Below are 25,430 nucleotides of genomic sequence, written 5' to 3'. Positions count from 1 at the left end.
GAGAGAGAGAGAGAGAGAGAGAGAGAGAGAGAGAGAGTGTGTGTGTGTGTGTGTGTGTGTGTGGGTTTGAGGCAGGGGCTGGAGTCAAGGCCAGCCTGGATGAAGGAAGATGTGGTATTAGGGGTGTCACCTCCCAACTCACCACGATAACGAAGGAGACGGGCCCGATGAAACTCCAGATGAAGTAATTGTCCACTCGGAGCCAGCAGCTGTAAAGGAAACAGGGCCGGGGTATAGAGAGAAGCCGAGGAGCCATTCCCCGTGACCCATGAAGACCTAGGACTCTGCAGGCTGCAGCCTCCAGGATCAGGAGGAAGGGAGGCCACCACCCTGAGGGTCCTTTCCCAAGGGGTGCCGCCCAGCAGGGAAGCAGGCAGGAGGAACCAGTGCAGGGCCGGGAGGTGGAAACTCACGCCTTCTCAGTGCCATAGCTGCGGTAGTCAATGGCAGCCGCGATGCCCACCACCAGAGCCGGGAAGCAGTAGCCGCCTAGGTAGTAGTACTTGGTGCGGGAATACTCGCTCTCAAACACCTCCACCAGCAGCAGGTAGAGGTGCACGCCCTCCAGGCACAGCCAAGAGAAGGCGGCCAGGAAGAAGTAGTGCAGCAGGCCGGCAAAGATGGGGCAGGCAATCTGCAGGGAGCACCGAGGGTGAGGGGCTGCTGCCCGGGCAGGTGTCCCCTTTCCTCTCCCGGCCCCCTGGGCACTGGCCGTCACCTGCCCTCGAGTCCCAGCCCACCTCATACTGAGTCTTGTCGATCCCGACCAAGAAAAGCAGCTCGGCCAGGAAGAGATTGATGCACAGGTTCTTGTGGATGGTGTTGCGGTCAGTCTGCAGCCCCCGCAGGAAGCAGAAGGTGGAGATGCAGATGGCCAGGCAGACCAGGGAGATCACGATGCCCACCCAGGTGATGACCGACAGCAGCAGCTCGTTGATGCGGCCCTGGTACTGGGGACAGGAGCAGGGGGCACGCTCAGGGCCTTTGGTTTTGCACACTGGGCTCAGCCAGGTGCCAGCTGCAGACAGGGCCCTGGGCAAGGCCATGGGCCACAAGGACTTCTGGTGCCGCCAATCTGGCAGCCCCCACCCCTCTGCACACAGCAATGTGCTCACTTCCTCATGCTCTGGGAGGCTTGTGGAGAGATGACTAACGTGACACCAACTTGATTCTCCAGAGTGCTTTGGGAGACGGTGGGACCATGGCCATAGATGACCAGAGAGAACTAGACGCATGGCCTCATGCCCCAGGCAAGACTAGGGGCCCCCCACAGCCATGAGGCCGGCCTCCCCGGCACTGCCCATGATCTCTCTAGGATGCCATGCAAAGCCAGGCCAGCAAGCGGGCCTGCCCGGAGGAGCAGAGTGCCAGCCAGCTTACGATCTCGCGGTGAGCCATGAGCACGGCGAAGTTGGTGAGGTGGCTGCAGGCACACGTGGTATGGGTCTTGTTGGACTCCACCAGGCGGCAGCCCTGGGTCGACCAGTAGCCCAGCATGGAACGCTCCGAGTAGTTCCAGAAGGAGCAGTTGGCATTGAAGTGGTTCTTGTCCTGTTGTGTGGTGGCGCCGGGGTGTCAGAACTGGAGTCAGAACCGGGGGGTCCCACTGCGGCCCCCCACAACTGGCTACAGGGATGGTGCCAAGTATCAAAGAAGTGCCTGGAGTCTGGGGCTCCAGTTGACATTCTGAGAGCACTGGGGACAAATGGCCCAAGCTACTAAAGTGGAAGAACCCATAACTTGTTCTCGAGGTGAGCACATGGTGGAGGGGCAGGTACACAGCTTGGGAACACAGAGGGTACAGGGACCCCCATGGAAGGAGGAGGACAGCTCAGCTCACCTCCAGGTGGGCCACGGTGAAGATGACAGGGTCCATGAGGAAGACACGGCTGGACTCCTTGTTGATGGATGCTGCGATGACCTGTGAGTTCACCACTAGAGAGGCGCCCCCAGGGCCACCCGGGCCTGCTTCGCCGGCCAGCTTGACTGTGGCATTCTCCGTGGACAGGAAGAGGCCCAGGTTGTTGTAGAGGATGAAGACAACTTTGACCACCCCTGGCGAGGACAGGTACGTTTGGATGTGTCAGCATCCTCAGCTGGTGCACCTCCGTCCAGGCCCCTGGCTTCCCAGCTCGGCCAGCTCCTCAGCCCTCGGCCATGCCGGCCACTGGGACCTCTGAAGCCACTCCATAGCCCAGGCAGGTGGGGGGCAGGGAGCCCTGTCCACAAGACCACTGCTCAGCCAAAGGCAGTTCGAAACAGCAGGGCAGTGTGCCAGGACACATGGGCTGGGCCTCCGACCCACCTATTCTCACTGTGTGACCTTGGGCAAGCCCCTGACCTCTCTGAACCTTTGTCTCAGTGGCCCCATCCTCTCTTGAGCTGTGAGGCCCAGGAGCCAGCTTTGCAACTGTAAGGCTCACCCTTGGGGCTCTGCAGCACTTCAGGGAACCCATGAATCCCCTCAGATTTTACACTAGCATGAGGCAAGTTCAGGACTGCTGCCTTCCACAAATGGCACAGAGATGCTGGCACAGGGCTGGGGGGCGGGGAGGGGGCTGCCTCCCCACCCGAGGCCCCGCCAGGGACACTGACCATTGCGGCTGTTCTGCTTGATGGTTTTGGCTGACAGCTGGATGGAGTTCTTTCTTGGGTACTCCTCCTGGGGGAACACCAGCTCCTGCACCTGGCCCTCTGTGTTCAGGACTGTGACCTCCAGGACTGTGGGGACAGGGGAAGGCAAGGCACACGCAGTTGGGGTCTGTTCCCAGTCCAGGGGCTCAGGCTACAGAACAAGACCCTGTGGCAAGATGCCCAAGGCTCAGGTAGCTCCTCTGTGGACTCCAGGCCAGAACCCCATGGTTTAAGGTTCGTATCTGAGTTTACTCTGGGTGACCGTGGCACTCACCCACGTTCTCCTTGGCAGCCAGGAAGCGGGCAGGCTCCCTGACGTTGTCGGCCAGCAGGAAGGCACCCTCCTCCAGGACGTCCAGGAGCATGGTGGCCGTGTGCACCTGCTCCGTGGCATTCATGTCCTTCCAGGACTCCAGAGCTTCTGGCCGGAGCAGATTGTCCACTGTCTCCACCACGGCCTGCGCAGGCACGGGGGATGGTGCTGTGAGCCCCCCAACACCCTCTAATTCCTTGGGGTGGGCTCTGCATGCCCTCTTCTCAACCTATACCCCTATTCTCCCCCGTCAGCTGGAGCCCATGGTCCTTACACTGGGACCCCTTGGGTCTCACCTTGATATAATCCTTGCAAGTTCTCTCTCGCTTGTGCATCTAGAAAGAGATGGAGGTGATGTCAGGCCAGACCTCTGGACGCCAGTTCCCTCACCCCAGTACTGTCACATCTGTATAGCTCTCTCATCTGTGGCTACCACTGACCCAGGGCTGGGCTATCAGCAAGACATTCCTCAGGGATCCCCAACCCCCAGGACCGTCTGAGGCAGCACAGGAGTGAGACCCAGCAGTCCTTGGGCGGGGGGCTCCTTCCTCTCTGAGGAAGGGAGTGGAGGTGGCAGCCTAGCTGGGAGGTACCAGGTCGGATGCTTCCCGTGCCCCTGGGGGCAGGCGCCCTCCCCGCGCCAGGTCAGCGCCGCCACCAGGCCCCACCTTGTTGTAGTTCTTTCCGGCTGACTCGCGCTCGATGGGCCGCAGGGCCTGCAGCTGGGCGTCCAAGATGTCCAGCAGCTGCTCCATCAGCTTCACAGAGGAGGACACGTCTCCCGCGTAGATGGAGCCCCGGGTGTGTCGGGCCAGCTCACTGGCGATGTTGGCCGCGTTCTCCCCACTCTTGATCTGCATGAGGTGGGTGGCAGGGAGGGGAAATCCCAGGTCTGTCAGGGACCATCCTGCCCTCCCCAGCTTCCCTGGCCTGTGCAGCCTCTCCTCTCTCTCTCTCCGCTTCCCCGTCACCGTCTGCCCTTTCCCACCCCATCTGTCCCTGCTCCCTTTGTAGGCCAGAGAAGGGACCCCGCAGTCCTGCCTTCCAGACCTGCCAGCCCAAGTCTCCCCAGTTGCTCCACGACCCCCGCTGGGCCCTGGGCCCTGGGCCCGAGCACATGTGCCTGCCTGCGAGGGGCGGTGGCTGGTACCTTCTGGGCCACCTGGTTGACCCAGGGGGAGGTGCAGTTGCTGAGGTCAGGGCCCCGGGGGTTCCAGAGCCCCAAGGCTGGTAGACACTGGAAGGAGGCAATTCCTGCAGGGACAGACAGACAGGAACAGACAAGGGAGCCAAAGGGAAGAAGAGAAGGATGGGACGGAGAGGGGGAAAGGAGATGACAGAGAGCAGGGGACCAGCGGGCGAAGAGGGAGGTGAGGGAAACACGGAGAAACAGACATGAAGCGGGCCGGACAGTCGAAAGAGGCGCCACTCCCTTCGCCTGAGCTCTCCCTCCTGCCCCCTTCTGTCTTTGCCTCCAGAATCAGACCCTTCCAGCAAGGCTCATCTTGAACGCCCCCTCTCCACGAAGCACCTGCCAACCCTCCCCTCAGATCTCCAGAACACGCGGCCCTGCCCTTTTCGCACTTCAGCTGGCCACCCATGTGAAACTGGCTGAGCCTGGGGCAGTCACAGGTCAGCCTGAGGCCGGGAGCCAGGTCGCCTCCTGCAGGCTCCCTGCAGGTTCTGCAGGCGGGGCCAGGGGCACTGAGTGGCTCCTGTGCCCTGAGAGTTCTGCTGGTCACTGGGGATGACCCCTGCCCTCGGAAAGCCTCTGCTTCGCACGCAGCAGAGACCACCACCCACACGTGCATCTGTGCTAAGCTGCTGGGGGCATGGCCCCCATCCCTCCCCTGGCCGCAGCCTCTGTACTCACCTCGAGTCCCCTTGGGGCAGGGTCTCTCCACCAGCATGCCCTGCTGGGTGGCCGGCCACTGGACCCGCCGCACCTCTCGGGGCTCGCAGAAGAGCTCAGGGGACACGTGTAGATTCGGGGCGGGGGGCCGCCGGGTGCTGGGGGCTGGGGCTGTGGCTGGAGGCAGATCAGGTCCCAGCTGGTTGATGGCACCCACTGGGTGCGTGGTGAGGGGTGCCCGGCGGAGCGGGGTGGTGGCTGCGGGCGAGGCTGTGCTGGTGAGGGGCGTGGGCCTGGCTGTGGTGGTCGTGCTGAGGGGTGGGGAAGTGGCTGGGCCTGGAGAGGGGATACGAGACAGGGTCATCCCCGTGCTCAGGGCCATGCCACAGCGTGCCTGGGCATGGGGTCCCAGGCCATCCTAGCATCTCCCTCACCTACTGAAGTGGAAACACATGCTGGGCCCCGCTGGGTCTGGGAGTTGATCTCCCCTGGCCTCTCTGTGCCCACCAAAGTCCCTTATGCCCATGGGACCATATAAAGTAGCAAAGGGTGGTAAAAATCTACTATGTGTTCCGTAAGGTCTCAGAGAACAGTCAGGAGAGGCAGGGACGGAGGTGTCTGGGGGACAGGAACCCTCCCAGGTTGAGCCCCAGAGGGCAGGTCCAGGTCCGCCCCGCCACCAGGCAGGGGCTGAATACTGCCGCCTCCCGCCCTCCTTCTAGCTGACTTTGGCTTATGTAACCTGGCTATGCTCCTTCCTTCTGGGGGCCTCAGCTCCCCTTTCTGCAAACAAGATGGGGTTAGATCAGGCTTCCTGGAGCCCTGGGGCGGCACAGAGCTAGCAGGGCAGCTAAGGGGGGTAAAAGAAGACTGCAGAGTTGCCCTCAGCCCGGTCAACATCAGCAGCTCAGCTCTTTTGTGGATATTGGACTTCCACCCAGGATTTTGGTGGATCCAAGGGTTCCTGGAGTAAAGGTGCCCAAGCCCCTGGGAGAGGCAGTGCAGTTCAGTGGTTGGGAGGCTGGCTTGAAATCCTCAAATAACTTAATCCCCTACCCACACAGTGCCTCAGTGTCCTCATCTGTAAAACAGGGCAGTAAGGATCCCTGTCATAGACCGTGAGGAGGAGATGAGTTAATGACTGTGAAGTGCTTAGAACAGCGTCTGTCACATGCTGTGAATTTTCTACCTCCCGATCCCCAAGAGCTCACAGGATGGGGCTCCCCACCCTGGGACCCAGGGGTGGGTGGGGGTGGAAGGGACAAAGGCAAGCGGGCTCCATGCCTGGAAGTGAGTCGTCCTCACCAGCACTGGGGTCGGGCGGCCCGAACTCCAGGCTGTAGCGCACCACGAAATAGTTGTTCCAGACGTACAGCTGGTTGTCGCGAGGGTTGTAGTCAACGGAGGAGATGAACTGGTAGGGGTTGGGGAAGGCAAGGCTGACAGGCTCCTCGCGGTTGGCATTGGTGTTGAAGGCATAGTCCACGCGGTTGCCAGCCGCCTCGCTGTCATCATCCACGTACACGGAACGCAGTACGTACAGGACCCCGCACACCATGAAGGCGTTGGATGCCGATCGCTTGTCGTAACCCGTCTCCCACGTGCCCTCGAAGCGCAGTGTGTAGGGGTTCAGCTGGCTCACCACCAGCCGCCCGTTGTTGCCCTCAGTGGCGTAGATGACCCACAGCCCATTCTCGTCCACCGCCAGGTCAATGTCGGTCTTGCCGCCCCAGCGGTAGGGCGAGGTGTCGTGGTAGTTGGCGGTATTGATGACCGTCTCCCCGCTCTTGATGCGCGTCCGCAGGTCATACTTGACGATGTTGCGCGTGCGCTCCTTGTTATAGAAGACGGCACCGTCATAGACCACAAAGCCTGTGCCATCCACGCGGTTGGGCAGGCGGTAGGTGGTGGTGTGGCGGGCGGCCACGTAGTCCTCCCACGAGGCGTACTCGGTCAGTGTGTCCGTGCGGTAGGGGATCCAGGGCATCACGTAGATGCGGTCACCTGCCTGCAGCGGGTCCTTGCACCAAGCGCCAGACTGATGCTCTGACTCGTGTGTCGAGGTGGGCTCCAGCACCTTCTGCAGGGTCCCTGGGCACACGAAGACTGGGCAGAGCGGGCGGGAGGGGAGGAGACGAAAGAGGAGGGGCAGAGGCAAGAGGGAGGAAAAAGAGAGACGGGGGGAGAGAGGCAAGTTGGTCACGCTGCCGGCGGGGAGTCAGGTTGTCCCCTCCTGCTGCTGCAGTCACGGTTGCTTGGTAGGGCTGGTGATGGGAAGGGGGTTTCCGGGCTGGGACCCGACCCCCCTCCCCACGCCCTGCCCAGCTGCCCCTCTCCCTGGAAATGTGAGCCCTGAAGGCCATTAAGAGCGGGGTTAGTGGGGGAAGTGGAGCCCCTCTTCCCTTCCCTGGCTGCTAGAGACCCCACAGGCTGGGGAGGAGTTGGCAAGAGCCCTCCCAGAGGTGGTCCTGTGTGATTTCAGTGGGGGCAGAATCTCCCCACTAGAGTCACTCCTGACTTTGACAGTCCAGGGACTCAGCACCTGGCCCGTTCTCCCTCTTCTCTGCCACTTAGGGAAGAGCTAGGGTCCAGGCTCCCATCCTTCACCAACCACACCCGGACAGACTTTTTTTTTTTAACTCCACTTTCTTCCTCCTGCAAAAATTGCAACGTAGAGTGATGTTCCCGTACCCACTGTGGGTGTCAGGAGTGTCCCCCTATTCTAGGCTGGGGGAAGGATAGGGGTTTCAACTCTCTCCCCAGGTTCCTGATGCAGCTTGCGCCCCACCCCCACCCGGTACCCACGAAGTCAGTAGCCGAGGAAGGGATTCCCACAGGCAGCTCCCAGGCTAGGACAGGGAACGGAGAGTCTGGCCCCTCCTGGAGGGCGCCCAGCCCTGCCCCCAGCCGGCAGGGTCTCTCATGGGGTCTGGCTCAGCAGCAGACAGTGGCACTGTGCACAGGGGTGGGGGTAGGGGTGGGGACATGGAGAGGGACAGTACTCCCGGGAGAGTTGGGGAGGGAGCGGAGAGCTGTGCAGAGGGAAGAGAGACAAGGGGGTATGGGGGCTTGGCGAGGTCCTGGCTCCGTGGGAGGCCGCGCTGCAGACCACCTGGGAAGAAAGGGTTAGTGCTGGCGGAGGAGAGAGGGGTGAGCAGAGAATTCACTCCAAGGCCCAGGCCCGACTGAGGGTCCCTCAGGGGGGCAGTCCCAGGTCCAGCTCGGAGGGGGCAGGGGAGGGAACCAGGCGCTAGGATAAAGACCCAGCCCGCCCCAGCCAGGCCCCCCACCTCCCCTGGCCCGGACCCCGATTTACCTGCGACCATCCCCGGCTCGGGAGGAGGGACCAAGGCAGCGCTGATGTCAGAAAGGTGGGGGGCCCCGCCCCACCCCCCCAATCCCTGAAAAGGAGGAAAACCTCAACTGCATCTCGTTGGCCGCTGCTGGCCGGCCCACCCTTGCCCAGTCACGTCCCAGCGCCACCTACTCCTAGCCTCCCCTTGACTGATCCGGGGGTCAGTGTGGTCAGATCCCCCACCTCCTCCCAGAGTGCCAACATCCACGCGCCCCTCCATCCAGGATGGCCGGGCCTCCCTCACCTCCCAGCTGGCAGAACCCACACACAGGCCAGGGCGAGGGCACGGGGCGAGGGCGGAGGGTTTGCAGTGAATTCTCTGCTCCTGCTTGGCCTGTCACCAAAGCAGCTGGCCCCAAGGGGACTGGGGGGGTGGCTGGGACCTGGCACCGGCTTGGGGGGGCAGCCCCAGTGGCAAGAGGGGCTTGGGCAAGAGCTAGTCCTCATTCCCCACCTTCAGCAGGCTTGGGAGGGAGGGGGACAGGCAGCATTCCCTTCACAGCATGGGGACAATGTGGCTCAGGACCCCCTGGCACAAAGCAGCCAGGAGGATGTAGTTTTTGTAGAGGGAGAGAAGCCTGGGACATAGAGCTGGGCAGGAGCCAGAATGACCCTGGCTTGGGCCCTGAGGACTGGCCACCTCCCTGTCCCTGATGCCCCGAGGGGTTCGGCCTGCACACTCCGTCCAGCACACCGGCCTCTGCCCAAGCCGGTCCCCACCCCCGCCAGGTGTGTGGCATCTGAGGGGACATGTTTGTGTGAGGGGGATGGGGGGAGGCCTCAGAGCCTAACCTGCTCAGAGGGTATCAGGGGAGGAAAAATGTGGTTAGAGGTCAACCCAGGGGAAGGGGGAGAAGATGAGGAAGGGTCTGTCTGGGGCCTTGGACAGCAAGGACCCTTCACCAGCACCAAGCTCCCAATCCCTCCTCTTCCCTCCCTTGCCCCATCACCCCACCCGCCCTGCCCTGGCCCTCGAAGAGAAAAGCTCCAGTGGTGCCGCATCCAAACCAGTGGGCCTGCAAGAAGAGTGGCTGGTGCTGGGAGGGAGAGAGACTCCAGGAGAGAGAGAGGAGAGTGGAGGGGTGCGGTGAGGGGGCGGACCTCGGGCCAACAGCCCAGGCCTCTCTGAGATGGGGGAGAGGGGAAGACGGGGAGGGGAGCAGCTCAGAGGGGCCCTGCCCCACCTCCTTCGGAAGGGATGCTCCACAGACCACTGTAATTTCAAGGCACAAGGGACCCCTAAAGGCCATGTCCTCCAGCCCCGCCCACTGCTGCCAGCCTCAAATGGGTAATTTCCCAAAACTTTCGGGGGAGGAAATGGTCATCCCTAACGTCTCACCCTAGAAGCCCCTCAGCAGCAGCACCTCCGCCCCACCAGTAACGGACAGCCCCATCCACTAGGGAGTTCTCTGCCAGAAATTACAGAGTCTGTGGAAGTCCCCAGACTGTGCCCCCCCGCCCGCCGCCCCTCTCCCTGGTCCTCTAACCACAACAGCCCAGAAGAAACCCTGACTGCAGCTTTGCAAGTGTGAAAGAAACAGAGAACACGCTCCCCCACCCTTCGCTCCCCCAACCATGAGGCCCCCCCCGCCCCCTCGCCCTCATTTTTTCATTTTTTGGCAGGCTGCCCCCTCCCAGGGCTGGGGACAGCTGACACCCCTCCCCAGGGCTGGGCCCCCAGCTGGTCAGAGATGGGATCGGGGTGGGGGTGGGGAGGACTGGTGCTCCGTGCTCCAAAACAGCTCTGGGCCTTGGAAACGTCAAACCAGAAGGAACTTAAGCCACCAGGAGCCCGAGACATAGGAGGAATCTGCTCCCCAAAAGGAAAACAATGGTGTCCCCTCCAGCCCGCCTCCCCTGAACCAGAAACTTGTTATAAAAGGTGCAGGGGAAGGAGGAAGAGAGAGGGGAGAGACAGAGAGAGAGACAGAGAGAGAGAGACAGCTCACCCGGTGCCCCAGTGGGGGAGCCGGGGAAGGGAGTCCCTCCCTCCCCACCCGCCCTGGATGCTTATACACTTCTCCTGAAGGAGGCAAAAGAAGTATGAGAGAAGGCCAGGTCCCCGGAAAGGGCCAGGGACCAGGAAGGAGGGACAGAGAGAGACAGAAACAGCGAGAGAGAGAAATTCTGCCCAAGCTCAGAGAAGAGCTTCCGTGGGTATCTGGAGGGTGGAGATGCCCGTGGCCGCACCAGGGCTGGCCCCGCTGGGAGGACAACCCGGGGTTGGGGATACCGACTGGACCGAGTGTGGGTGGGGGAGAGAAGAAGGGGCCGGGAGGGAGGGCAGGTCACATAAGTATGGTACAGGTAGAACAAAGTGTGAGTTAGGGGTTAGCATTGGTAACAGTGCGTTTACCTTTCTGCTCCACTTCTACTTTAAGCATCGGAAGAGAGAGAGAAAACAAATTGAAAAAAAAAATGTGCAAGAAAAAAAGAGAAAAAAAAAAGAGATTAAATTGCTTTCGTTTCTTTTCTGGCAACACGCCCCCTTTTCCTTTCCTTCCTTGCTCCTGCTTCCCCAACCCCTTCCGTGGCATCAGCTCGGGCCCCCGCCCCCAGGTCCCTTCCTCTGGGGGTGGTCAGATGGGGTGAGAGGGTGCCAGGGAGACAGTCAGAGGGATGAGGGGGACACACACGGGAGGGAAAAGACACAGAAAGACACGGGGGTGGTAGGGGGGTACAGGCAGGCAGGCGGACAGAGCCCTCAGGTGGGAGGGGGCACCCTTGGTGCAAAGGGGGCAGGGAGTGGGGAGTCCCAGCTGGGAGGTGGGTTCCAGAGGGGGCACCAGAGAGCGGTGGGGTGGAGGAGCCACTCGGCTCCCTTCCCACCCTGCCTGCTGCCCTCCTGCTAGAACCAGGGGCCCCAGGGGAAGGGGTTCAGTGTCTCCCAGGGCCTGGGCCCACCCTCAGCCGAGAAACAGGCTGAACTCCTTCCCCTTTGTGCTGGCCTCACCCAGGTCCAGCTGACTTCCCCCAAGCCCTCACAACCCAGAAGAAGCAAACACAGAGAGAAGGAGGCAGAGCCAGACACAGAACGACAGAGAGGCAGACAGGCAGTTGCACCCAGACCCCAGAGAGCCAGGGTCGGGGAGACGGAGGCAGAGAGGTGGCGGGGGTGGGGGACACAGACTGGGTGGGACAGCAGGTGGGGGCACACACACACTCCCAGGCTCCCCAGGGGCAAGCCTGAGGTTCGGCTTCTCTGCTTAACCCACCCGGGGCCCAGGGACCCAGGAGATAGGAGCTCCGCCCTGCCCGCTGCCCTGCGGACGGGTGGCACCTAGGGGAGGAAGGGGCACGGTTAGACTGTGCTCAGCTGCAAAGCAAATCCAGCATTAGTCGGGCTTGTCCAGTGTGTGGGAGGGTTTCCACACATCACATGCCCCCTGCCACCCACCCCTGACCCACCCTCACCAGCACTGGGGTCACCCCAGCCTCTGAAGCCCTGGGCCAGGTGGCTGCCCAGGCCGCTCCCCTCTGCATCCCTGGCCCCTCAGGAACTTCTGACCAGAGGGACTGGCTCTCCTGGCCCCTCTCTGAAGCTTCCAGCACGGAGCTCCGCAGGGGCAGCCTCTGGCTCCCTTCCCAGCGCCTCACCCAGGGCCTGGCACTCAGGAGATGCTCAGCGAACATTTGGGAGACAAGTGAGTGCCTGGCCTCCCTGTCCTCTAGCTATCTCCTGTCCCCTCCTTTAACTCCAGCCTCCTTCCTCTGGAGGCTCCTCCTTCCCCAACATCCACCCCGTATGTATGCACACACGTGTGTGTGCATGTGTGTTTGTGTATGCACGTGTCTCCTGTCTCCCCAAGGGCTCAGGCTGTCTCTCTTCCATCAGACAGGCGGCCGCCCATCCTCTTAACTGTCCTGCCCTCTGTCCCTGGAGCCTGTTCTCTGTCGGTTGTGGCCCCTGGACCACACTCAGGGCCTCAGCTCCAGGAGGTCTCTCAGCTCCTCTCCTCCCCTAGCTGCTTTCCTGCCACTTGATCTGAGCCTCTCGTCTACTTGCTTTGGCTTCCACTTGGACCAGGGAGTTCTTCCTGCCCTTTATCTCACTGGCCTCGGGAGAAGTTGGGTGCATTATCCGTTCTTATTTTAATTTTGATTGCCACAGCAATAATCGTAATTGACAAGAGGCATTACAAGGAGTTGCAACAAAAGCAACAACTACCAAGTGTCCAGCACTCAGGAGGGGACAGCAACTACGCTAGGCACCTCATGGGCCATCTTTCAAGAACCCTGTCTACAGATGGGTAAACTGAGGCACAGTGAAGTGAGGCCACATGGCTGGCGGAAGCAGGCACCATTTCCTTTGCATCTATAGCTCGTGTGCACACAACCTTGACATACTGTCACTACTCCTTGCAGCTTCCAAGAGAAGGCTTTTGACCCCTCTTCACCCCATCACAGATGAATAAACAGGCTCAGCTGGCTTAAATGGCATCGGTAATATTACTGAGTACATCCTGAACCAGGCATGGGTCTGGGCGCTGGGGCGGCAGGTGAAGACGAAGCCTCTGCCCTTGGGAAGTTTACACTCGGCACTCAAAACCCTGCCACCGGGAGCGACTCTGTGGCTGGCCTGGGCCAAGCGCTTCTGCTTCTCACAGGTCATCTCGTGGACTCCCTCCTCCTTCCGTAGTGGCCCAGAGAAATTAAGTCATTTGCTCAGGTTTCAGAGCCAGAAAACTCAAGAGTCCAGTCGAGCCTTGAACCTACACCCATCTGACTGCCCCTCTGTGCTGAGCTCGCTGCCTCCCGCCCCCTTTCCCGGCTGCCCCAGCCGCGGGAGTCGGCCGTGTCCCCAGTGCTGTGGGGAGGCTTCAAGGAGCAGATGGGCGTCCCCCTCAGTGGTGGCTGAAGGCCTCAGGTGCTGAAAGGAAAGGATGAGGAGTAAAAGAAGAAAATTACGGAAGCACAGAAGGGATCCTGTTTCCCCAGCATCGAATCACCTGCGAGGAGAAATCAAAGGTTGGTGGGGAAGGTTGGGGTGGGAGGGGAGAGGAGGGAGAGTTACAGGGCCTCTTGGTCCCCAACCCCGGCCCACCACACTCAGACACCCTGATGGCCCTGCCTTCTCCCCACCCTGCCCAGAGGCCCTACCACCAGGTTGGCCACATGGAACCCATTGTGGGAGGAGAGGGGAAGGGATAACGGGAAGGAGGGAGGGGGGAGAGAGAGGGCAGGAAAAAGGTGATGTCAAGGGTGGGGTGCTGAGGAGGAGAGACCCTGTCTTTGTCTGATCCCCTTGGCCAGGTGCAAGATGGCCAGGCTCCTGGCTCCCCAGATCACTTTCTTCAGGCGGCCTGGAGGCCATCTTCAGTCCAACATGGCGGCATTTCCTTTGCAGACAGGAAGTGCCACATGGTAATGGGGAAACCAATGGGGAGCTATGAATCTGTTGAAAATGCCCCCCAGCCCTTCACCCTGGATCTGCCACCAGGCCTCGGAGGGTGGTATGCCACTCTATGGGTGTAGAGTCCAGCTTCCGTGATTGGGAAGGAGTGTGTGGGGAGTGAGGGTGCTGAGAAAAACGTGTTGAGAGGGGCAGTGGGGTTAAGTGAGAGGGAAGAGAAAGTAGATGAGAAGGGTCAGAAAAGGAAGGGATGTGAGAAGAGGAGGGAGGCAGATGGACGAGAAAAGCATCGAGGCCAAGGGAGAAGAGAGAGATGTAAGTGTGCCAGGCAGAGCACAGGACCATAGCCTGGCAGTGTGGAAATGAGTACAGGGTGCATGAAGAAGCAGGGTGAGTGGGCTGGGGTAAAGAGAGCTGGAGAAGGTGCCCCCACAGGAGGGGACAGAGTCTGTGAGGTGGGGGAGCAGGCACTGAGTAAGGACAGTGGTGTCTGGGAGAAGAGAATGTGTGTTGGAGAGAGCAGGCCCGGCTGTCCCCTCTGTGCCCAGGCCCCATGCATGTGTGCGCATGTGTCAAGGTGTCTCCTCCTCACTCACTCATGGGGGAAGGGCCCGCGTCCGCACAAGGAACAAGATGACTCACTGTAGGGGACACAGTCGTACTGCACCTCCAGGTACTTGTAGGTCCCAGGACAGGGGTCAGGAAAGGCATCCGAGCCGGCGACCACCACGCACTGGGTGCGGTTGTTACACCTTCAGAGGAAAGACAGGGTATTGGGAAAGAAACACATAGACTGGATTGGGGGCAGGAGGGGTTCGTGCTCCAGGGTGTCACAGACACCCCCAAATTGGGAAGGGGCAGTGGAGCTGGAAACCAAGTGATATAGTTTGCATCTGTGTCTGTACCCAAATCTCATGTCGAATTGTGATCTCCAGTGTTGGAGGTGGGGCCTGGTGGGAGGTGACTGGATCATGGGGACAGTTTCTAATGAATGGTTTTAGCACCATCCCCTCTGTGCTGTTGAGATCTGGTTGTTTAAAAGTGTGTAGCACCGCCCGTTCTCTTTTCCTCCTACTCTGGCCATGTAAGACATTCCTGCTTCCCTTCACCTTCTGCTATGATTGTAAGTTTCCTGAGGCCTCCCCAGAAGCAGCAGCTACTATGCTTCCTGTACAGCCTGCAGAACTATGAGCCAATTAAACCTCTTTTCTTTATAAACTACCCAATCTCAGGTATTTATTTATACCAGTATAAGAACAAACTAATACACCAAGCCCAGAGGCCTTGTGTGGGCACTTTTCTGTTTCCTGCCTGCTCTCTCTTTCCCATCAACGTTCTTCTACTTTCAGCCCCAGCACAGCATCATCCTCAGAGCTGAGAAGGAGGAGTCATCCCCTAAACAGTGCTTTCCTGGCCACCCCTCATCACTTTCATTCTGAATGTAGCTGACACTATTATATCCTTGGCATTTTTCTTTAAATGGACTTTAAAGCCCCCGCATTGGTCACTGGAGAGTAATACATGTGAAGTCATGCACGTGAGGTGGTGCCTCTGCGAACTTACGATCAATGAAATGTTCAGTGTCCAGCTGTGTCCACTTCACACCATCTCGTGGACACGTCCCACCCTGTGGGCAGTGCTGCTGTGCAGACTTATAGCCAGTGCAGCCAGGAGAAAGCGGCCCCAGGGAAAAGCCATTCTCAGTTCCCAAGAGGGAACTCCTCCAAGTCACTGTCAACTTCCCAGGGGGCTGGCTAGCATGTAAGGGGGAACCTATTTAACAACAACAAAAAGATGTGTCTCATCTGCTATCTGTCTCTCTGTCCCCACTGTCGGGTCCCTGTCCCTTGCAGGAGGCTGGGGCTAGGCCAGGCAGGATGCGGGCATGCAGGACGTAGTCTGACAGGCTTCCCGACAGGTGTGGGGCAGAAGAGGCCCTATGTCTCCCCTTCAATCCTGCTCTTAACCAAGGGTACCAAACACAGGCAGACACTTGAGAAGCGACGAAGGATCTAGCAGGGAGAGAGAAAAATGCGGGGCAGGATGGGGCATGGGAAGGTCTGTCTGTATCCATCCACCTCACCCTCTTCTTTAAAAAATAGAACACTGGGCCGGGCGCGGTGGCTCAAGCCTGTAATCCCAGCACTTTGGGAGGCCGAGGTGGGCGGATCATGAGGTCAGGAGATCGAGGCCATCTTGGCTAACACGGTGAAACCCCATCTCTACTAAAAAAAATACAAAAAATTAGCTGGGCATGGTGGCAGGCACCTGTAGTCCCAGCTACTCAGGAGGCTGAGGCAGGAGAATGGCATGAACCTGGGAGGTGGAGCTTGCAGTGAGCTGAGATGGCGCCACTGCACTCCAGCCTGGGCGACAGAGCGAGACTCCGTCTCAAAAAAAAAAAAATAGAACACTGGCTGAGCGTGGTGGCTCACACCTGCAATCCCAGCACTTTGGGAGGCTGAGGCGGGCAGATCACCTGAGGTCAGGAGTTTGAGACCAGCCTGACCAACATGGTGAAACCCTGTCTCTACTAAAAATACAAAAATTAGCCAGGCGTGGTGGTGCATGTCTGTAACCCCAGCTACACAGGAGGCTAAGCATGAGAATCACTTGAACCCGGGAGGCAGAGCTTGCAGTGAGCTGAGACTGAGCCACTGCACTCCAGCCTGGGTGACAGAGCGAGACTCCATCTCAAACAAAACAAAACAAAACGAGAAATAGAATACTGGGGCAGGGTGCAGTGGCTCACGCCTATAATCCCAGAACTTTGGGAGGCTGTGGTGGACAGATCACTTCTTGAGGCCAGGAGTTTGAGAGCAGCCTTGCTAACATGGTAAAACCCCATCTCTACTAAATATACAACAATTAGCCAGGCGTGGTGGGGCACACCGGTAATCCCAGCTACTTGGGGGGCTGAGGCACAAGAATCACTTGAACCCAGGATGCAGAGGTTACAGCGAGCCAAGATCGCACCACTGCACTCCAGAAGTAGACAATTCATACGTTTTGAGTTGTGTGCTGTTGTGAGTAGCCTGATGAAATCTCATGCTGTATGGGGCGTATCCATGCTGTATCTGCTCCCTGTCTGTTAGTCACACTAGTGGTCATCTCAGTTATCCATCAACTGTCACGGTTTCATAGTGCTTATGTTCAAGTAGCCCTTAGTTTATGTAACAGTATTTTACTACTAAAAATTATTATTGTTGTTAGTATCTTACTGTGCCTAGTTTATTTCACTTTATTTTATTATTATTATTTTTTGAGACAGGGTCCCATTCTGTCACCAAGGCTGGAGTACAGTGGTACAATCCTGGCTCACTGCAGCCTCGGCCTCCCAGGCTCAAGTGATCCTCCAGCCTTTGCCTCCCAAGTAGCCGGGACTACAGGTATGTGCCACCATGCCCTGCTAATTTTTGTATTTTTAGTAGAGATGGGGTTTTGCCATGTTGCCTCGGCTGGTCTCAAACTCCGGGGTTCAAACAACCTACCTGCCTCAACCTCCCAAAGTGCTGGGATTACAATTGTATGCCATCACACCCAGCCTATTTTATTTTATGATTATTTTTTAGACAGGGTCTTACTCTGTTGCCCAGGATGGAAAGCAGTGATGTGATCATGGCTCACGGCAGCCTCAACTTCCCAGGTTATTCTCCTGCCTCAGTCTCCTGAGTAGCTGGGACTATAGGCATGCACCACCACGCCTGGCTAATTTTTTTGTATTTTTAGTAGAGATGGGGTTTCGCCACGTTGCCCAGGCTGGTCTCGAACTCCTGGGCTCAAGTGATCCGCCCGCCTCAGCCTCCCAAGTGCTGGGATTACAGGCATGAGCCACCGCATCTAGCTGTGCCTAATTTGTAAATTAAACTGTATTATAATTAGGGATGTATGGGAGAAAACATGGTATATACAAGGTTCAGTAAGTAGCTCTCTGCGGTTTTAGGCACCTACTGGGGTTCTTGGAGCGTTTCCCCAGTGGATAAGTGGGGACTACTGTACCCAGAAGAATTTAAAACAAGCAAATCATTGTACATGCACATTCACAGCTGGATTATTCACAATCACCGAAAAGTGGAGGCAGCCCAAATGTCCACCAACAAATGAATAGCTAGGCTGGGCGCAGTGGCTCATGGCTGTAATCCCAGCACTTTGGGAGGCCAAGGCTGGCAGATCAATTGAGGTCAGAAGTTTGAGGCCAGCCTGGCCAACATGGTGAAACCTCATCTTTACTAAAAACACAAAAATTAGCTGGGCGTGGTGGTGCATGCTTGTAGTCCCAGCTACACGGGACACGGAAGCAGGAGGACTATTTGAACCGGAAAGCGGCAGAAAGCGGAGGTTGCAGTGAGCCCAGATCATGCCACTGCACTCCAGCCTGGGGGACAGGGCGAGACTCCGTCTCAAAAAAAAAAAAAAAAGCCTCCAGGCTTGGTTGTGGAGCAGCAGGGGTTGGGGACTCAGTGGAGAGGAAGCAGGACTAAGGCCTCCTACAAATCCTACTCCAGAGGCCTCGTCACACTCCCTCAGCCCCGGTAACTGTTATGCACAGCATTCCCCATGGACTTGGGAGCTGGGCCAGATGCTGTACTAGGTGCTGGAGAGATAATGGAAAAGAATGCAGTCCCCCAAAGCTGGTGTTGAATGAAGTCAGCAGGGAGAATTTGCTGGTGGGAGGAAGGGGGCTCCCAGGGAGGGGGCGCACAGCCAGGCTGGAGCCTGGACTGAGAATGCCCATGTAGGGGTGTCAGGAGACAAGAAGCAGGGAAGAGAGGCAAGACTGCTGGAGGGGAATGGCAGTTTGAGAGAAAGAGAAGGAGGAGGAGGAGATGATGAGGCGCCTCCAGCCCAGCCCAGCCCAGCCGTCTCAGCCACCTGAACACTCCCATCCGCTGCCCAAACTTCTGTTCTCCTGGGGCTCTCAGTGAACCGCTCCTCCCCGAGTAACACACATTTTTTTTTGGTTTGAGACACAGTCTCACTCTGTCACCTAGGCTGGAGTACAGTGGTGTTATCTTGGTTCACTGCAACCTCCACCTCCCAGGTTCCAGCGATTCTCCTGCCACAGCCTCCCAAGTAGCTGGGACTACAAGCTTGCACCACCATACCAGGCTAATTTTTGTATTTTTAATAGAAGATAGGATTTCACCATGTTGGCCAGGCTGGTCTCGAACTCCTGACCTCAGGTGATCCACCCACCATGGCCTCCCAAAGTGCTGGGATTACAGGAGTGAACCACCGCACTTGGTCTTTTTTTTTTTTTTGAGACAGGGTCTCGCTCAGTCACCCCGGCTGGAGTGTGCAGTGGGATCATAGCTCATTAAAGCCTCAAACTCCTGGGCCCAAGTGATCCTCCTGCATCAGTCATCTGAGTAGCTGGGACCACAGGCACACACTACCATGACTGGCCAATTTATTTTTTAGCTTTTAGTAGAGACAGAGTCTTGCTATGTTGCCCAGGCTGGTCTCGAACTCTTGACCTAAAGAGATCCCCCTGCCTCGGCCTCCCAAAGTGCTGGGATTACAGGCATGAGCCGCCTCCAGCCTGGGTGTAATTTGAAGGAAAGGCTGATTGGCTCTATGTGGACTGACTGTGGGTGTGAGAGAGGCTTGTGCAGATTTGCCTCAGCCTGGGGCAACCACGCTCCATGCTCACACACACAGTCACAAACACACTCAGAGAAATACAAATACACTCTCAGTCAACCACACACAAACCCTCATCCACATACACACATCTGCCCACAGACACACTTAAACACACAAAGACACGGCCACACCCATCCACCCACCCCCACACACGCTCACCCATCCACCCCACCACTCACACATACGAAAACACACACCTCAGTCAGCCACACACACTCTAACACACATGCTCAAAGAGACGCTCACGGCCGGGCGCGGTGGCTCAAGCCTGTAATCCCAGCACTTTGGGAGGCCGAGACGGGCGGATCACGAGGTCAGGAGATCGAGACCCTCCTGGCTAACACGGTGAAACCCCGTCTCTACTAAAAATACAAAAAATTAGCCGGGCGAGGTGGTGGGCACCTGTGGTCCCAGCCACTCGGGAGGCTGAGGCAGGAGAATGTCGTGAACCCAGGAAGCAGAGGTTGCGGTGAGCTGAGATCCGGCCACTGCACTCTAGCCTGGGCGACAGAGCAAGACTCCGTCTCAAAAAAAAAAAAAAAAAAAAAGAGACGCTCACACACATGCTCACACCCACACTTGCTCACATACACTTAAACACACCACACTCACAGACATATAACCACATATTTACCCACAAACACCCACATTCACACACACACATCCACCCACCCAGATAACACACTCCAATACACACACTCATAAAGACAGACACACTCAAAGACATATGTTTAGTCACATACCTCTGCACACACCCACACCTGTTCACACACACTTAGACACACAGACACAGTCACAATCACACACATTTAGTCACACATTCAAAAACACACACATACACTAAAATACACACACAGGCTGAGCGCAGTAGCTCATGCTGGTAATCCCAGCACTTCAGGGGGCCAAGGCAGGCAGGCGAATCACCTGAGGTCAGGAGTTCAAGACCAACCTGGCCAACATGGTGAAATCCTATCTCTACAAAAATACAAAAATAAGCTGGGCATGATGGTGTGTGCCTGTAATCCCAAGCTACTGGGGACGCTGAGCTGGGAGAATTGCTTGAACCCTGGAGGTGGAGGTTGCAGTGAGCTGAGATCACACCACTGCACTGCAGCCTGGGTGACAGAGCAAGATTCTGTCTCAGAAATAAAATAGGCCAGTGCAGTGGCTCACGTATGCAATCCCAGCACTTTGGGAGATCAAGGCGGGCAGACCACGAGGTCAAGAGATCGAGATTGGCTGGGCGCGGTGGCTCACGCCTATAATCCCAGCACTTTGGGAGGCTGAGGTGGGCGGATCACGAGGTCAGGAGATTGAGACCATCCTGGCTAACACGGTGAAACCCTGTCTCTACTAAAAAATACAAAAAAATCAGCCAGGTGTGGTGGTGGGCACCTGTAGTCCTGGCTACTCGGGAGGCTGAGACAGGAGAATGGCGTGAACCCAGGAGGCGGAGCTTGCAATGAGAAAAAAAGAGCGAGAGATCGAGACCATCCTGGCCAATATGGTGAAACCCTGGCTCTATTAAAAATACAAAAAAATTAGCTGGATGTGGTGGCAGGCGCCTGTAGTCCCAGCTACTCGAGAGGCTGAGGCAGGAGAATCACTTGAACCCAGGACGCAGAGGTGGCAGTGAGCTGAAATCGCGCCACTGCACTCCAGCCTGGGTGACAGAGCGAGACTCTGTCTCAAAATTAAGTAAATAAATAAAATAAACAAAACAAGACAAATATACAATCACACTCATAATCACACAGACACACTCCAAGTCCCAGTCTTGCATGCTCAAGCACTCACCCCACACACAATCACTCACACAGGCCTGTGCTTCCATCATCTGTGCTCAGGTGTCTCGTCCTTGGAGTAGCCTGATGAGCTCTCAAATCTGGGATGGGTGGGTGCAGTGGCTCATGCCTGTCATCCCAGCACTTTGAGAGGCCGAGGCAGGAGGATTGCTTGAGGCCAGGAGTTTAAGACCAGCCTGGGCAACACAGCAAGACCCTGCCTCTACAAAAAAATAAAATAAAATTAGCCAGGCATGGTGGCATGCGCCTGTAGTCCCAGCTACTCAGGAGGCTGAGGCGGGGGGATTGCTTGAGCCTGAGAGGTCAGAGCTGCAGCGAGCTATGATTGTGCCACTGTGCTCCAGCCTAGGCAACTCAGTGAGACCCTATCTCCAAAAAAAAAAAGTCTGGGATAAAGGGAAAAGTCCTTCCACGATACCTCCACTCTGTCCTGCTGTTCTTTATATTTTTTTACAAGCTCCAAGCTGCCCTGGTTAAGGCTGGGCCTGGTGGCTCATCTCATGCCTGTAATGGCAGCACTTTGGGAAGTCGAGGTGGGCGGATCACCTGAGGTCAGGAGTTCAAGAGACCTGCCTGGCCAATTACAAAACCCTGTCTCTACTAAAAATACAAAAAAATTAGCCAGGCATGGTGGCGTGCACCTATAATCCCCAGCTACTTGGGAGGCTGAGGCAGAAGAATCGCCTGAACTCAGGAGGTGGAGGTTGCAGTAAGCCGAGATGCCACTGCACTCCAGCCTGGGTGACAGAGTGAGACTCCGTCTCAAAAACAAACAAACTGCCCTGGCTGATCTTGGGATGGAAGCTTTTGGAAGCAAGTGGCTGGTGTGGGGAGGGACTTGCCAGTGTACGTATGGGTATAGGCCTCTGTGGGGGGCACGGGCTGGTTGTGGGGAGATGGACTGGGTCTAATTCTCATCTGCATAGGGCCCAGCACCCATTAAGTGCTCAGTAAACATGTATTGAATGCATTAAAAAAAGACATAAGGTGAACGGGTGCACCGGCAGGTGTCCAGTGCTTTTAGGCGGGCGCTTCATCCAGGAGAGAGCCCACTCACCTCTGTGACATGATCTTGAAGGCATCCGGCAGGTAGCACTGCACGTTCTCCATCTGGAAAGGGTCGGCGTCGCAAATCTTGTCGTCCGTGCGCCCGTAGTTGGCGTTCTCCACCATGATGACGTCGCTGCCGGGGCACCGCAGCTCGATGGGGTAGCCTTCACACGCCAGCTCCCGGCGCATCAGCCCGAACGGGAGCCCGGCCCGGCTCAGGCCTGCGGAGAGGGTTGGGGACAGTGTCACTCCCGGGCTTGGGCCAGGAAGGAAAGACCCTGCCCACTGCCGAGAAAACACCACCTCTAGCTTGGCTGTGTCCCGGAAGCCGGCGGAGGCAGCCTCAGTTGATTCAGCTGTAGAATGGGCCTCTCGGTGTGCCCATTTGTGTAGTGAGGACATTAACCTGGTGCAAAGAGAGCCTGGACTCTCACCTCCTAGGAGGTGATGTCTAAGCCTTTGGAATGCTCTGCTTGAGTGTCTGTTTTCCTAGGGTGCTTGGGCTACACCGGATATGCTGTTATGGATTGAACTGTGTCCCCCCACGAAAATTCATATGCTGAAGTCCCAACCCCCAAGACCTGAAAATGTGAGATTGTTTGGAGATAAAGTCTTCATAGAGGTACATTCAAATGAGGCTGTTAGGGTAGGCCCCGATCCAATATGACTGTGGTCCTTATAAATACGGGAAATTTTGGCCAGGCGCAGAGGCACACACCTGTAACCCCAGCATTGTGGGCGACCGAGGTGGGCAAATTGACCAGTAGTTCGAGAGCAGCCTGGGCAATATAGTAAAACCCTGTCTCTACAAAAATACACAAATTAGCCAGACGTGGTGGCACACACCTATAGTCCCAGCTACTCGGGAGGCTGAGGTGGGAGGATCACCTCAGCCCAGGAGGTTGAGGCTCCAGTGAGCTATGGTTGTGCCATTGCACTCTAGCCTGGGCAACAGAGCGAGACCCTATCTATCTCAATAAAAAAAGAGGGGGTGAAGGCCGGGCGCGGTGGCTCAAGCCTATAATCCCAGCACTTTGGGAGGCCGAGACGGGCGGATCACGAGGTCAGGAGATCGAGACCATCCTGGCTAACATGGTGAAACCCCCGTCTCTACTTAAAAAAAATACGCAGCCGGGCGCAGTGGCTCAAGCCTGTAATCCCAGCACTTTGGGAGGCCGAGACGGGCGGATCACGAGGTCAGGAGATCGAGACCAGTGAAACCCCGTCTCTACTAAAAAAATACAAAAAACTAGCCAGGCAAAGTGGCAGGTGCCTGTAGTCCCAGCTACTCGGGAGGCTGAGGCAGGAGAATGGCGTAAACCCAGGAGGTGGAGCTTGCAGTGAGCTGAGATCCAGCCACTGCACTCCAGCCCGGGCAACAGAGCGAGACTCTGCCTCAAAAAAACAAACAAACAAACAAACAAAAAAGAGGGGGTGGGAGGTTATTTTTAAGGCAGGATCTTCCTCTGACCCAGGTTGGAGTGCAGTGGTGCGATCACGGCTTACTGAAGTCTCAACTTCCTGGGCTCAGGTGATCCTGCCTCAACCTCCCAAGTAGCTGGGACTACAGATTCACGCCACGATGCCCAGCTAATTTTTAAAATTGTTTCATAGACATGGGTCCCTTTTCTATGTTGCCGAGGCTAGTCTGGTCTCAAGCACTCCTCCTGCCTTGGCCTCCCAGAGTGCTAGGATTATGGGACTGAGCCCTCGCACCTGGCTAAAAGGGGAAATGTGGGCACAGGCGTGTAAAGGGGTAAGACAGTGTGAAGACACAGGAGCAGGCGGCCATCTAGCTACAAGTCAAGGAGAGGCCAGGCACAATGGCTGACACCTGTAATCCCAGCACTTTGGGAGGCTGAGGCGGGCGGATCACCTGAGGTCAGGAGTTCGAGACCAGCCTGGCCAACATGGTGAAACCCCGTCTCTACTAAAAAACTACAAAAATTAGCCGGGTGTGATGGCGGGCGCCTGTAATCCCAGCTACTCAGGAGGCTGAGGCAGGAGAATTGCTTGAACCCAGGAGGTGGAGGTTACAGTGATGGCATGCAAAGATCATGCCATTGTACTCCAGTCTGCGCGACAAACAAACAAAGACAAATGGTCTCTGGTACTTTGTGAGGACGGCCCTAGTTAATGAATACGCTAACAGGACTTAGGGCAGGAGCTCTGGGTCACGTGGTCTCAGCTGACCTCTAGACGTGCTAGAGATTCAGCTCAGCCCTGCAGGTGGTCAGTCAGGGCTACAGAACTGAACTCCAATACAGACCCTGGACAACAAGGCTTGGGGGAGCCTCTGTGATTGGCAGTACACCATGTGTGTTGTCACACATTGTTGCCAGGAGAGTTAATGCTGTCCAGGACTCTACCGGAGGGGGTAATTGGAAACTCCATGAATGGAACTTTCTTGGACTCTACCCTATGCACCTCTTCCCTTGTCTGATTTTTATTTGTTTTGAGACAGAGTCTCGCTCTGTCACACAGGCTGGAGTGCAATGGTGCAATCTCAGCTGACTGCAACCTCTGCCTCCCAGGTTCAAGTGATTCTCCTGCCTCAGCCTCCCGAGTAGCTGGGATTACTGGCGCCTGCCACCACACTCCACTCATTTTTGTATTTTTAGTAGAGACGGGGTTTCGCCATGTTGGCCAGGCTGGTCTCAAACTCAGGTGATCTGCCCGCCTGAGCCTCCCAAAGTGCTGGGATTACAAGCGTGAGCCACCACGCCGGGCCTGTTTGTTTTTTCAGACAGGGTCTCACTCTGTCACCCAGGTTGGAGCACAGTGGCGCGATCATAGCTCACTGCAGCCTCAAACTCCTGGGCTCAAGGGATCCTCCTGCCTCAGCCTCCCGAGTAGCTGGGACTATAGGCACATACCACCATGCCTGGCTAATTTTTTATATTTTTTGTAGAGATGGGGTAGTTGCCATGTTGCCCAGGCTGGTCTCGAACTCTTGAGCTCAAGCAATCCTCCCGCCCTGGCTTCCCAAAGCATTGGGATTACAGGAGTGAGCCAGTGCACCTGGCCCTGATTTTAATCTGTATCCTTTTGATGTAATAAACTGAGAACATAACACCTTCTAGTCAGTTCCAAGTCCTTCTAGTGAATGATCATACCTGAGTGCTCTCTGGGGGACCCCCAAATGTATTGTTGGTGTCAGAAGTGAAGCTTGTCTTGGGGACTTCCCTAATTTCACCCCACCCCATGCGAGGAGCAGAGAAAGCACAGGAATGAACTCATGTTTCTAGAAGAAACCACAGAGACTGGTTTTGCGGTTGACAGGGCAGATGTGAGGGCTGGTTCAGAATGCAGATTCGGGCCCTATGCTGGGCCTGCTGGATCAAAATCGCAGGGGTGAGGCCAGAAACCTGCAGGGCTATGTGCCAACCAGGTGATGGTGATGCATGATCAAGTTTGAACAG

At 57.0% G+C, this 25,430-nt stretch overlaps 1 protein-coding gene and 1 long non-coding RNA gene across 10 annotated transcripts in view; one reads left to right on the top strand and one right to left on the bottom strand.

Annotated features, from left to right (window-relative positions):
• The window catches only part of LOC111523828, a 41,528-nt gene extending 26,803 nt beyond the window's left edge, over positions 1 to 14,725 (top strand). The window contains exon 3 of the long non-coding RNA XR_002725619.3: positions 12,266 to 14,725. This is a non-coding gene — a long non-coding RNA (uncharacterized LOC111523828). The remainder of the gene's footprint in view (positions 1 to 12,265) is intronic.
• The window catches only part of ADGRL1 (adhesion G protein-coupled receptor L1), a 62,831-nt gene that overhangs the window by 8,936 nt on the left and 28,465 nt on the right, over positions 1 to 25,430 (bottom strand). For 3 of the 9 annotated variants that reach the window (XM_023188697.3, XM_023188700.3, XM_023188698.3), the window contains exons 3-17: positions 22,016 to 22,229; positions 14,150 to 14,259; positions 10,511 to 10,525; positions 6,084 to 6,905; positions 4,821 to 5,135; positions 4,098 to 4,201; positions 3,616 to 3,801; positions 3,244 to 3,282; positions 2,909 to 3,092; positions 2,596 to 2,721; positions 1,841 to 2,055; positions 1,381 to 1,551; positions 741 to 950; positions 414 to 634; positions 143 to 209 (exon numbers count right to left, since the gene is read on the bottom strand). In XM_023188697.3, the coding sequence (XP_023044465.1) occupies positions 143 to 209; positions 414 to 634; positions 741 to 950; positions 1,381 to 1,551; positions 1,841 to 2,055; positions 2,596 to 2,721; positions 2,909 to 3,092; positions 3,244 to 3,282; positions 3,616 to 3,801; positions 4,098 to 4,201; positions 4,821 to 5,135; positions 6,084 to 6,905; positions 10,511 to 10,525; positions 14,150 to 14,259; positions 22,016 to 22,229 (2,999 nt within the window). Of the gene's footprint in view, positions 1 to 142; positions 210 to 413; positions 635 to 740; positions 951 to 1,380; positions 1,552 to 1,840; positions 2,056 to 2,595; positions 2,722 to 2,908; positions 3,093 to 3,243; positions 3,283 to 3,615; positions 3,802 to 4,097; positions 4,202 to 4,820; positions 5,136 to 6,083; positions 7,912 to 8,115; positions 10,576 to 14,149; positions 14,260 to 22,015; positions 22,230 to 25,430 lie in introns of those variants that run through there. The other 6 variants (XM_023188703.3, XM_023188701.2, XM_023188704.3 and 3 more) reach the window with 6 other exon arrangements.

This window comes from Piliocolobus tephrosceles, chromosome 21, assembly GCF_002776525.5.
Source record: "Piliocolobus tephrosceles isolate RC106 chromosome 21, ASM277652v3, whole genome shotgun sequence".
Lineage (NCBI taxonomy): Eukaryota > Metazoa > Chordata > Mammalia > Primates > Cercopithecidae > Piliocolobus > Piliocolobus tephrosceles.
Note: the sequence above shows the minus strand (reverse complement) of the source record. Positions and strands in the feature narration are given on the sequence as shown.